Consider the following 13,653-nt stretch of genomic DNA (forward strand, 5'->3'; position numbering starts at 1 on the left):
TGTCTACATTTGATGCTGTTACATGTACGAGAACAGTTTAAATATCTTAAGTCATAAGAAGTAGGACTTTCATCAACTGAAAACATTCAGTAAAATTAAAATTTTAAATATTCTTTTGGCTTACATTTCACTTAATAAAAGATATGCCCTACTCCTAGCTTGGACTTGAAATATAACCATTATTTATTTTGAAGTTCAGTTTATTTTCAGGGATTTACGCCATTCTGTGATATTTATGTACATTTGTAGGGTGCACAAATTAAATGCATACACACTGTAGATAACCCAAAAGATAAAAGTGCGGCACGTTCATACTTTCCATGAGGCCTGTCTTGTAAACAACAGTTTAAGTATTAAAATATCGGTGTCTAGTAAGTACAGTTGTAGAAGCAAACAAGACCAAAGTTACACAATATCGCCGCAGAGAAATTCTACAATGAAAACGACCACAGCCCTGCTTTGTTTCACTTTAATTGTATCAGCGTACATATGCGAATGTCAGTATCAACCTAACTGGTCGTCTATAGACTCCAGACCATTGCCAGCTTGGTACGATGAAGCGAAAGTCGGCGTGTTCATGACATGGGGAGTGTATTCTGTCCCTAGTTTTGGCGAGACGGCATGGCTATGGGCTTTTTGGCAGAGGGATCATGTGAAGCCGTATGTAGATTATATGACAAAAAATTACAGGCCGGGGTTCACGTATGCTGACTTTGCTCCGGAATTCAAGGCGGAGTTTTTCAATCCCGATGAATGGGCAGAGATAATTGAAGCCTCTGGAGCAAAGTAAGTTCCTAGTCTACCTATTGACCTTTAGATTGGACTCAATTTTTTCTAGTTTATTGCATTGTGTCACACTGTGTTGCTGTGTACAGTGTATCTTAGGTAGAGGGGTAAGTGTCTTCAACTAAAGTTGATTAGTCGTATATGACCCCCCCCCCCCCCCCCCCCAAAGAAAAAAAAAATCCTTGCTCACCAAAACTGGGTTAACATGCCATTTTATCATAATATTTGATGCAGCTAGAGGCATCTTTTTAAATAAAATTACAACTGTGAGCTGAATTAAGTTACATGTTATGCATCCAAAGAAAAAAATTGTGGCACAATTAGAAAATCTTCATTAGTTATAAAATTTCCCACATGTTACCACAGTACTTACTGATAACATATATTGTTCTCAACTACATGTAAAAATCTGTAAACTTAAATCTAGAGGAGGAATAGGTAGAGAGGAGATGGAGGAGAGAGAAGTCATACTTGTATCATGTAACTTTTAGTGTAGCAAAATATATTCTGTTGAAGTTACAACATGGAGTTGTTTCATTCTTTTCCGTGTGCAGAGTTTAAGACATGGAACCTGGGAATCTCTGTAGCAGTATTACAGATTGCATTATCCAAAGATGTGAGCCCATTGTGCCCAAACCCTGGGGTTTTATTATTAAGGGTCATTTTATGTAATGTGGGGCCCGGGATGGTCTTAGGGTGGTTTCCCACAATGCGAATCTCCTGTTTAAAACTCGAAAAAAGGAAAACTCTTGAGGGGAACACCTTGAATTACAATTTTATTCATTATTACATTCTGATTTCAGATACTTTGTGATAACTACAAAACATCATGAAGGGTTTACTCTGTGGCCTTCTAAGGTATCCTTCAACTGGAATGCTATGCAGGTTGGACCCAAAAGAGATTTAATTGGTATGCAAGATATATGACATTTGATCAATTACTTTGAAAGTTTTTTTATTCATAAAATTAACCTCTTATCCTTTTATTTTAAAGAACAATTGAGTTCTTTAATTTTACCAAATGAATCTTTCTGTATATTGAACATATCCTATTATTAGTATTTTCCATACTTATAGGAGAGCTTGCCACTGCAATCAGAAATAAGACTAGCTTGCACTTTGGCCTCTATCATTCCCTGTTTGCCTGGTTTGATCCCTTGTATGTGACCGACAAGAGCAACAATTTTAAGACACAATTGTACCCACCGGTAAGTGTTTTGCTTTGGTTGCATTTTCAAAATCTGTGGCAGATTTCTGCTAAAGGAATTGAACTTTGAAGGTCAACAGAAAATTATTGTTCTTTGATGACAAATACTGTGCATAACTAAACCTACACAATTGAGTGTTGTTTTTACCTTTTACTGGTAGGTCTCATGCTTTGCTTCATGCATTAGGGTTCTGTGTTAACTCCATTTTCAAAATCTACAGGGGAATTTTACTATTACTGGAATTGAACTTTGAAGCTCCGCATAATGATTTGTTTCAAATTATATGCATGACTATACCTAAGACAATTGAATGATATTTTTACCTTCAAAAAAGTTAGATGAAGTACTTTTCTAGCTCACATTGTAACTGCAACAACTATTGAGTTGATTTTATTTTAGAACTAACTTTAATATTTTTATTTAAATATTTTTAATATTTATTATTTTTGAGGTTTTCAGTTTTTTTTCTAATAACAATATCAATTTCAATAATAATGAAAATTTTAAATAATCTATTCAATAGGCAAAAGCCTGGCCTGAGCTGTATGAGCTAGTGAACAATTATAAGCCAGAGATTCTGTGGTCTGATGGAGATGCTGGACCCGATTGGTACTGGAACTCTACTAAGTTTCTGGCTTGGCTCTACAATGAAAGGTTTGTACTTAAATCCAAATAAGATACATATATACCCAGACAAACATGATGGAAACATGATATTGTTTTTAAATAATTTAAAAAATGTAATGTAATTGGAAAAATTTTCAATGTATATAAAATGTAATGAATGGTGGGTGCATTATCCATCAATATTTGGTTTAGAGAGTTAGCTTATGTGATGATCTTATAATTACTAAGAATAATTATATATTTCTAATATAATCAAGATAATTTACTGGCAATTAATGGATTTTTATTGAAATTGTACTTTTTATCAATGCTTCAACCTTGACTTGGCTAAAAAATTTGAGAGTAAACGTAACTGTTAATATGACTGAAACAAATTCAAGATAAGACTAGAGACTGAGGCAAGCAAACATATATTGGGCATCAAAAGAGACCTTAGTTTCTATCATTTATATTCATTATTAATGTATGCGTATGATTAATGAAATGTAACATGTTTTTTTTTCTCCATTAAATGTAAAGGCATTTTTTACCTTTTTTAGTCCAGTGAAAGATTACGTGGTAACCAATGATCGCTGGGGGAATAATGGAATAATGTGCCATCATGGAGGATATTACACTTGTGCTGATAGATACAACCCTGGTAAACAAACAGCACACATATTTAAGTTCTTTACTCTGAGCCTGATTTGTTTTAGAATTTTGTTTTGGTTAATATGTGAAGCATTGTGATGAACAGAATCCTCATGTTAATGCAGCTATACTAGGTAGACACCTTAGGGGATCATGCTTTATTCTAAATGTAAATTTCTCGCACTTAATCATAAATGAGATACAATCTACAATATTGGAATCATCCATATATAATTCATTTTTTGAGTGTAAGTTGTTGGACAGCCAAATTTTTCTTAAAAGTTAGATACTGTATGTTACCACAGTCAATCAATTTTAAAAGAAAAAAATCTGAAATGAAAGAATACAGTTATGTTTTGAAAGACCTATTATTCTCACAAAAAAAAGAAGGAATAAAAGTGATATATTTTTTTTTCATTATTTGAAGGAAATTCATAGTTTTTTTTCATGTAATTTTAATCAGACATAATTGTTCCTTTATGGAGGCTTTCTCTTCAGACAGAACATTTATTCAGCATATCTCAAAGCAGCAGACTTGTGAAGAATTTTTTTTCACTTGAGAAGAGACATTTAAAAGGTTATGCAGCAGCGTCTGAATTTTTAATAGCATTTTGATAACATCAAATTTGGTGCATAAGAAGAGAAGTAGACTATCATTATTTTTCCCTTTTTAACAGGTAAACTTCAGAATCACAAATGGGAGAATGCTATGACACTGGACCGGGTAGCCTGGGCTTATAGGCGCACAGTCAAACTGAGTGACCTGCTCTCCATGGAGGAACTGATATATGAGATAGCATCTACTGTGAGGTAGGGCATTTCATTATTCAAAATGATTTAACTGGTAAAGATCTTAATGGCATCACCAAAAAATCAAACTTATTCCAATATTTATGGTTTTAATTCTTTTTCTGTCAGTTGTGGTGGAAACATCTTGGTGAATGTAGGACCAACTGCATGGGGCACCATAGTTCCAATATTTGAGCAAAAGTTACGTCAGATGGGAGAGTGGCTGAAAGTGAATGGAGAAGCCATCTATAGTACAAAGCCATGGTCCCATCAGAATGATACTGTTACCAAGCATGTGTGGTAAGAATGGAGTTTCCACTTTTTTATATATATAATGATTGAATTAACAGAATAATGTGGTCCATTAGAATCCAAAGCCTTTGGAAAAACGTTTTTCTTTTAATTTCTATTTTCAGCTTTATCAATTTTATTTATTATCTCATATGTCAATGCTTTTATATGACTAGTGTATTTTTGATGTAGTTGTCTGATATACATGATTATTAAAAGGTGATAAACAGTAACAAAATCAAAAACCTTGGAAGTCATGCCAAACCATTTTGCAGAGTAAATCAAATAGTAATCCAGATACAAATATTTTATCTTTGATAACTATTTTTCCTCCAGGTATACCTCAAAGAAAACTGGGAATGGTACAGCAGTTTATGCCATTGTCCTGAAGTGGCCTACCACCAACACTTTGACTCTGGGTGCCCCAATCCCCACCTCTGGGACAGTGGTCACTATGCTGGGTTATGCTGGCTCTTTTGGATTCAAGGGCATTGGTCAGCAGGGAATAACCATTCGTATACCCGTGATTCCATTTTATGAAATGCCGTGTCAGTGGGGTTGGGTGTTCAAGATGGAAGGACTGAAAAATGCTGCCTCAAAAGTGGGCTTCTAAATTTGTAACAGCTCACATGAAGAAATATATTTAGGACTTTTCTCGGGAAATTGGTCAATCCATGAGTTAGAGTCCCTGTTCCACTAAGTTTTGCATTTAACAAAATAAGTCTAAATGTGAGTTAAAGTTAAATCCATTTTTTGGACTTGACAGGGATTATTTCATTTTGTGAGCATATCTAAAATTGAGATTTACATTAAGTTTGGTTGTCCTGATTAATACTTGTTATTTGAAAAATTATAGGAAAAGCCTGTTTTTTTTTCTAAATTTACTTTAGATATCTTACTTATTTATCAATTACTTTTATAATTAAGACAATCTTTTTGTGTAGTTCAGATTATACTAATGTGCATATATATATATATATATATATATATATATATATATATATATATATATATATATATATATATATATATATATATATATATAAAATTGAGATTTACAGTAAGTCTCATTGTGCTGTTTAATACTTGTTACATTAAGTGCATTTTATTATTTTTTTTACATATTATGTCTTCATGTTTTTATTATGTTAACTTAAATTAGAAATTTATAATTAAAAATATGTTTTTGTATAGTTTGAATTGTACTAATGTGTACTACTTACATATTTTTGGTAGGATTTGGGGAAATAAATTTTTCTTTTCTTTTATGTAAAGATGATAAAAAGTATATACCTTTTAAGGGACTTAACTTTGAGGCACGACATTTTACCTTTCAGTGAGGGGCCTTGATCATATTTGTATGGATGTTTTCAGGTGTGCACTTCTAAGTAGATCTTCCTCTATCTGCCCTCCCTGCCCCCCTCCCCCCACCAAAAAAAAAAAATAATAATAATAAAAAATAATAATAATAATAAGAGAAGATGAACAAATAAATTGCTGATTATTATGGTGAATATTATTTTGATATTTTCATGAAATCTCTACTTGGGTACATGATTTTCACATATGGCAGGCAATATTGGTATGTGTGCAATTTTTTGTAGGAAGCAATCTTTATTTTACATTCCTTCGGTGTCCTTGACTGTGATGTTCTGTGATGAAATGCATCTCTGAGAATTACAGTTAGCTTATCTGAATAATATATTTTAGGTTTCTGCAACCCATTTTGTGATAATGTATTAATTACAAAAGGTTGTGTATATCAAAAATTAACCAAACATAAGTGAACATTCCTGAACAGTATTTTTATACAAAATTTCTTGGCGGATTTTTTTTTTTTTTTTTTTTTTTTTTTTTTTTTTTTTTTTTTTGCATAAGTAAATTTATGTTGTTATGTTGTTTATATATGTGTAACAGTTTTGCTTTGTGTAATGTCTATTAAAACAATAATTTTTGAAAAGTGGTTTCCAAAAAATTATTTCACTTATTTTTCTTTTTATGTAATTCACATTTTAGACTTATATCTTTAATATTTTGGTAAATATCTAACCAGGTGTATTAAAAGGGGATAAAAGGTATATTAAAATGTTCAAGTGTACTAAAGAGTATTGAGAATTGTTTGCTTGTCACACATTACTGTGTTATGTGTTATTTCTTAAAATAACAATTCACAGATTTTGATACAAAAATTATCCAGGATGTTATTCTGATATCTTCAGCAATTTTCTTGTACTAGTACTTCAAAACAGCTTTGTAAGCCTACCAACCATTTAACCCATTTGAATATACGTACATGTAGATGTCCTTTTATTGGAACTTTTTTCTTGAATTAATTTTAGACAATTGATTGGTAGAATTTTTTTAGATTCACTTGCAATATTTCGGTTAAAGTAATTATATGAGTACATGAAACAATACATGGTAAAATATGTAACAGACTTTAGTACCAATATTGTAATTGTTAATTTGACAATAAGGAAAATAAATGCTCTTTGCTTTGAAACATACATTTGTGAAAATAATTATTCATACCGTTTGTGTTTCTGTATTACCAAATAACGGTTCTTTAATAAGTTATTTTGGCTTAAGGAATTTAAAACATTTGATCTAAGTCTTTTATACACACATATCCCAAAAGGCAGTCCACTTGACAAGCCGCTAGATGTCACCACCTCACAGTCTACCAGTGCCAACAAAAATTATGTAGGTCAACATTATGTTGGCGAGATATTGGCGATTACTCACTGGAATTTCCATAACGAAACGGGCGTGCATACTACTAGCTCTTGCTGTTATGGTATATAGTGGTGAGTTTATGTATTTACTTTATATCTATGTAGAATTATCACTTAAAATCCAGGCTTATCAGACCTTTGGTGGTTGGTGAACGACGCACTGACGTGCGTTAACAGTTGAACGGTAAACGCTTGTAGACTTGGGTCTACCACTACCAGAAAATGTTATTACCACATTGATAATGATAACATCTAAGATGTAAGATCGATCGTAGCGTGCTTTATTAGCTCAGCAAATGTCATAACTCAGAAATATGGTAGAATATACCCCCCAGTAGTAACGTGTTACACATGATAATAACATTGTTACATGATAGCCTACACAAACTATACTCGGAAGTAATACTGGTATAATGGAGTTGGTTTACTTGGAAGTGAAATAACCTCCGCTTTCGTTATTCTTGAATCAGTGGCGTGATTTTTTTAATAAATCAAATGGGAGATCAGGACCCCCTGACACCCCTCTAAATCCACTACTGATGACTACATGTACTAGTATTTTGCCCTTTCATTTAATTTTTATTGCAGATGCCACTTAGTGAAAGTCTACCATGGCATCCCTAACTTCCAAGAAAACTATGGGAACTGAAGAGATTGACAAGGAGATACAGGTATGGTACATGTATAATTTATGATATGACATTTTGCAATTTTTACTTGCCAGTGATTGTGTAGATCCCTATAACATTGGTCTTTGGGCCAAGCTAGCTAAACAAACTAAGTATTTTAGGATGTGTATGTGTTGTGGCGGGGGGGGGGGGGGGGGTCTGCGTCTGAATTTGATAATGTATCATCATCATCATCAATGCTCTTCGTCCCGTGTGGGACATAAGGCCACAGTCACTTCTTTCCATTTGGCCCTGTCTCTGGCTACGTGCTGGGCCTGTCCCCGTGTAAGGTCTCCCTCCCTCAGTTCTGCCATCACTGTTTGGCGCCAGGTGGTCTTGGGGCTTCCTCTCTTTCTTTTTCCAGGTGGTGTCCATCTGAAAGCTACCTTTGGTACTCGGTTCTCGTCCATCCTAAGTACTAAGTATCAATATTTATTCTTGATAATGTATGAATAAATATTAATCCCCAATTTGCATATATTACAAAAAATTGATGAAGTATTTACTACTTCTGGATTTTGTTTCTAAACTTTGCTAAATGTGGTTATTCCAGGCCCTTGCTCATAACTATACACAGCGGTTCTGCAACTGCTTTGAAGACATTTGTCAAGAAGGGGAATTAGTCCAGATCTACAAAAGTAGCTTTCACGGACACAAGGAAAGATTTGAAGAATTTTTGAACAAAACAGAAGGCTTATTGATAACCTTGCAAGCTCTGGTAAGTTCCTTATTATTATTAAGCTGTTTTTTTTAAAGATAATGATAAAACTGGAGCAGAATTCTCCCTGTTTTAATAGTTGGGGGTATTTTACATTTTAATATGCACTGGTCTTAAATTAGTTTGAATTTTTCATTTTCTTTGGTAGAAGTTTCCAGTACTGAAGAATGGAAAACAAGTTGTTCACTTTGTAACTCCAAGAGATGAACTGAAGAAAGGAGAAATGTATTATCAGGTATAATGTAGCCAATTAATATTACTAGTAACTGACTTTTTGACACTTTGTGGAATGAAATTTGCTGTCTGTATATGCATTAAGGGTTCCAAGCTGTGCACTTATATTCATGTGTTTTCATACTTATAATTTCTCACAAGATTACCTCACTTTATTTTATGTGACCTAGGCCATGTATAGTTGATTGCAACATTGTTGTGGTTCATGTTTTAAGAATGCCTGGTCTTTCATTCATTCTTCCATCTATCTATCAATCCATCTATATAGACTGTTTGACAGAGTCAACATAAACCCTGTTCCAATACTTAGATCAATCTAGCAGGATTGACCAATCTCCGGGGGGGGGGGGGGGGGGTCTCTCACTAAATTGCATTCAGCATAAGTGGCTCTGATGTCTAGCTGAAGCTGCTAAACAGTAGTTAATTACCCCATAACAGATGGGTCAGTCCTGCTAGATCAATCTAGGTATTGGAATGGAGTCATAGCTTGCTTTCACTTTCTAGATTGGCCGCACCACTCCCGGCACATTGTCTTTGAAATTCTCCAAGGCAGTGGATGAGTCGAAGTCACAGCCTCAGGTGTCCCAGGTGGAGGCCAGTGACATGCACAGGGCCTATACTCCAGGATATTTCCAGGAACTACGGGATTTTGCTAGGAAACACCACCATCCATACTCAGATGTGTTATTTCGACAGTGCCTGGTTTGGGACTCTGACCTTGACCAGTTGGTGCCCCTGTCCACTGATAGGCTGGAGCCCAAGCAAAACCTGTTAACTGTAAGTCTGTAAATGTTGCTTTTTTAAATCTAACATTTTTTTGCAGGAAAAAAAATATTTTTTTCTGTTTGTATGTTTATTTAATGTCTTATATTTGTGATAAATGGAAATCTTTGATGACTTATGTTTTTTTAATCAAGTGTTATACTATACACAACTTATGAAGAGTAGGTTTTAGATAAACTCTGGCTGAAATTATGACATATTTTACAGTCAAATGTATAGTTCATTAAATAAGAATAATGACCACAAGTCAAAGTAGTATTTCTATTAATTTATTTCTTTACTCAGCATTTGCAGTACAAATTTAAGATGTCTAAGACCCCATTCCCATACCTAGATCAATCTAGCGGGATCGACCCATCTCCAGAGGGATTCTTGCTAAATTGCATTCGGCTTAAGCACCTTAGATGTCTGGCATGACTATTGAAACTGCTAAACGATAGTTTAATACCCCCTAACAGCTACAGTAAGCATGCCAGACATTAGAGCTGCTTAAGCCGAATGAAATTTAGCAAGAAATCCTTTGGAGATGGGTCGATCTTGCTAGATCGATCTAGGTATGGGAACTGTCTCTAATATATAAAAATGCAATGAATATGGATTGTGAATTGTTTTTTGCTTGTTTTTTTAATCAGAAAGCAAAAGCACACAGTGTAGGATCTGAGTATGCTCAAAGGATTAAACTTGAGATTGAAGTGAAAGAAGGAAGATCGAGGTCCTTCAAGGAAACAGGTGAAAAATGTTGCCATTTAGTCATTGTTAAGTGATCAAAATGTACACGCAGTTGTTTACCTATGGTTTACATAAATCCCACATGTACTTAGAAATAATGCCTTTTTTTCATTTAGAAATGAATAAATGGTAGCAATGACAATTTAGAGAAAAATATAATTTATTGTGATGTGTCAAACTGGAAAAATGTCAACATATAGTTGTAGTTAATGGCATACGGATGTGTTACACTTCAGAATTTCATGCCAAAATGACTTTTCCATGAAACTAATCAGTGATTATCGATACAATGTAGGATAATTTATGGCATCGGCCTTTGTGTTTTGTTGTAATTTTTAGTTATGAACTGTTTTCTGTAGTATTATCAGTGGAGTTTTATTTTTAACATGCATTTATTTAACCCTACTAGGCACAGCTAGGGCGGAAAAATCTTCAAACCAGGTATGTGCCAAATGGGTGCATGGTTTAAGGTCAAGATCATGATTTAAGATGATATATGAAAAGGAAGTTAAATTTAAATTGTAAATGTATTTACAACCATTTGAATGTTTTATTTTGTGCACAATATCTGCTGTATGATTTAGTTGAACAAAGACCTTTTTTTGAGGCTAGTGAAAAATTCTCAAGCATAATAGAGATGCATGTTTTATACAATTAACTAAGCTTTCATCTTGAAAAATTAGGTTTCTAAGAAGTCCAAAGCAGGCCTCATCAGGACTAAAGGTAAAAATGTTGTGCAGCCTCATCTCCCAGTTGAGGAATCTAATAAGCCAGTCACAGGTTTTCCTCAAGAGGTCTCTACAAGTGGCAGAGCAACTACATTAGTCTCGGGAGTGACTCCTCAAGAAGCTGTTGAAGGTGAAGGGAAAGACAGTCTTACTCTTTTACGTCATGACTCTCAAAATGTGGCCCTAGCTGAGAGTGGAGAACCTGTAACAAAAACTGACGTGCAAGTGCTTCAGACAGCAAGGAAAGAAAATACAGAGCCAAAAGAACTTGTCTCAGTATCTGATCGGTTTATATCTGTGAACCATACAGAAGATAAAAGTGACTTGCAGGTGCAGTATACTGATGACAAAAGCAAAGAGAGTGGCATGTCAGTTGATGCTTCCCAAGACAGAGATAAAACTCTGCTCAAATCTCCTTACAGTCTTGCATCAACAGAATCCAAAAATTTCATGGGTGAATCTGACATAGAAGAATCTCAAGATTCATTTAACAGTGAAACAGTTCCAAAAATGCTTGCCTATCCCAGCTCAAAAGATGCTGTGATGTCAGATTATGATTTACAGATGACTGGCTTTCCAGATCAAACCAGGTTTGAAGATCAGGGTAAAGCACAAAATAGGTCTTACCCTACATCAAAAGATGCTGTAAAATTAAGTTTTAGTTCTGTGGATTACAAAAGTGTTGAAAGTAAAAACCCGTGCCAAAATCCCCCTTATCCCACATCTAGAGATGCTGAAAAAACTAATTGCAGTTCTTCAAATGACAAAAGTTGCAAAAATCAGGAATTGCCTCAAAACAGTTCTTACCCTACGTCAAAAGAGGCTGTGAAGTTAAGTTGCAGTTCTGCAGGAGACAAGAGTCGTGGAGATCAGAATGTTGCTCAAAACAATTCTTATCCAACATCAAAAGATGCTGTAAAATTAAATTGTGGCACTGGGGATAATGAAAATCATGAAGATAATAATTTTCCTCAAAATAATTCATATCCAACATCAAAAGATGCCTTGGGTTCAAATAATTTAGCAAATACAGCCCCAAACCCTGGTTACCCTGCTACCAAAGCTGCTCTTATGACTCCACAGGTTCAGAGTCGATCTCAAAATGCATACCCTACCAGCAAAGAGGCTGTTTAACAAATAAATCAAACATCTTGAAAGTTGGATTCAACGGCTGCCACTCCCCCTCTCCACTCTAACCCCCCCCCCCCCCCTGGAAGATCTGTAATCTGTTAATTATTGTCAATGCACGTCAATGTGTGCTTGATTATGTACATACTTGAACTGTGTGATATGTGTTTGTTAAAGCATTTAAGATATTTCTCAGTAGTTATTAAATGTAAAATTTTAGCTGGATAAAAATATGCATGGCTGATTTTAGAGGTATACGTTCTTTGTAATGTATGAGAATCGGTAATGACAGAATTACTTGTCATTCTGCTGTAAAATATTAATTAGACTCATTGAAATGACAGTTTTAGGTTCTTGTCTTAATCTATTAAAGTAAAGTCCCCTTTACACTGGACGGCGTCCTTTCTGTGTCCAGCAGTACGGCCCCATTTGAAAGTTAAAAAATTATAATACTTTACGCGCCGACAACTGGCCGATCATTAAGCATTCATTCTGATACAAAACCAATGCTCCTGCCTCCTTATTAAGACCACAGGGATGCCAAATTTCATGGTCGCAGAAAGGACGCCGTCCAGTGTAAAGGGGGTATAAGCAATTACAGTATATCTATATATACAGTAGGAGTGTTACATATGCATACACTGTTCAGATCTTAAACAGCTTTTTCATCACATATTTAGTGATTGTAATTACATGCTGTACATTTTGCTCATGTTTTAATTATCTAATAATTGTGCAATAAGCTGGGCTTGTCATATCTCATTTGCATTAGATATGCTTCAGAGATAGACATTTGTCACAAGCAATACAAGGAATTCCTCATAATATATTTACTAGTATGATAAAAAATCTCTGCCACACCTGCATTTGAATAGTCGAGAAATACTGCTCTATCTTGTCGATTTGGTGAAATCATTTGTGTATATTTTTGATAAACTTCATAGAGTCCTGTTTATTACATTTGATAGCTATTCAGCAAGTGTGTATGCAAATGTGAACATGATTAATTTCCTGTTAATATTTACTGGTTTTGGAAAGGTGCCCTACATTTCATGATATTTAAGTCTTCTATATATAATATTATACACTGTCTGTGAATCAATACTCGAGTAAATTGATCCTTTGGATGGAGATTATTAAAGTGATGATACTTGCCTTATTGAAAATCTTTGAAGTGTTATACATTGTAACCTAAGTTTTGTACAACATAAATTTCAGAATGCTGGATCTATCCATGTAAAAATTTAGTTTGTAATAATTATTTAGTGTTTTTCATTTGAGATTACAGAACAAAATTTGATTTTGTTTTTGTCGCTTTTTATGTACAAAATAAAAGTATTCAATTAAAAAAAACATTTATTTTATGGATATTTTAAAATAAAGATTTAGGTGCTAATTTTACAAATAATACAATGGCATGTATGTGTGCATCTGTCACAGTGAATAAAAAACCGATGAAGACAATTTTCAGCATTCTTATTGCATTATAAAAACAAAAATATTAGATTGAAAAATGTTTCTTGCAAAAAAAAAAAAAAAAAAACAAAAATTCAAGTCGATATCTACGCTGGTTTGTTGTCAGTAGTCGTGTTACAAAAG

At 34.0% G+C, this 13,653-nt stretch overlaps 2 protein-coding genes across 3 annotated transcripts; both read left to right on the forward strand.

Moving 5' to 3' along the window:
- Positions 1 to 365: 365 nt before the first annotated feature.
- LOC106178904 (alpha-L-fucosidase-like) lies at positions 366 to 6,838 on the forward strand. Its single transcript, XM_013562269.2, has 8 exons — positions 366 to 786; positions 1,590 to 1,696; positions 1,864 to 1,994; positions 2,518 to 2,648; positions 3,161 to 3,261; positions 3,929 to 4,061; positions 4,170 to 4,340; positions 4,668 to 6,838. The coding sequence occupies exons 1-8, from the start codon at positions 437 to 439 to the stop codon at positions 4,942 to 4,944; spliced, it is 1,401 nt and encodes a 466-aa protein (XP_013417723.2). The 5' UTR covers positions 366 to 436; the 3' UTR covers positions 4,945 to 6,838.
- A 144-nt stretch (positions 6,839 to 6,982) lies between these two features.
- Positions 6,983 to 13,518, forward strand: LOC106178905 (uncharacterized). Of its 2 annotated transcripts, XR_015333147.1 has the most exons (9): positions 6,983 to 7,138; positions 7,655 to 7,737; positions 8,288 to 8,452; positions 8,601 to 8,687; positions 9,191 to 9,463; positions 10,102 to 10,198; positions 10,608 to 10,639; positions 10,882 to 12,431; positions 12,647 to 13,518. XR_015333147.1 is itself a non-coding variant. In XM_087006344.1 (8 exons), exons 2-8 carry the CDS (start codon positions 7,678 to 7,680, stop codon positions 12,058 to 12,060), a joined length of 1,893 nt encoding a protein of 630 aa, XP_086862470.1. In that variant the 5' UTR covers positions 6,983 to 7,138; positions 7,655 to 7,677; the 3' UTR covers positions 12,061 to 13,518. The 2 variants fall into 2 exon arrangements, 1 of the variants encoding a protein (XP_086862470.1); XM_087006344.1 differs by having other exon boundaries at positions 10,882 to 13,518.
- Positions 13,519 to 13,653: the final 135 nt, after the last annotated feature.

Source organism: Lingula anatina, chromosome 2 (assembly GCF_051362555.1).
Source record: "Lingula anatina isolate TDL-2025a chromosome 2, LinAna3.0, whole genome shotgun sequence".
Lineage (NCBI taxonomy): Eukaryota > Metazoa > Brachiopoda > Lingulata > Lingulida > Lingulidae > Lingula > Lingula anatina.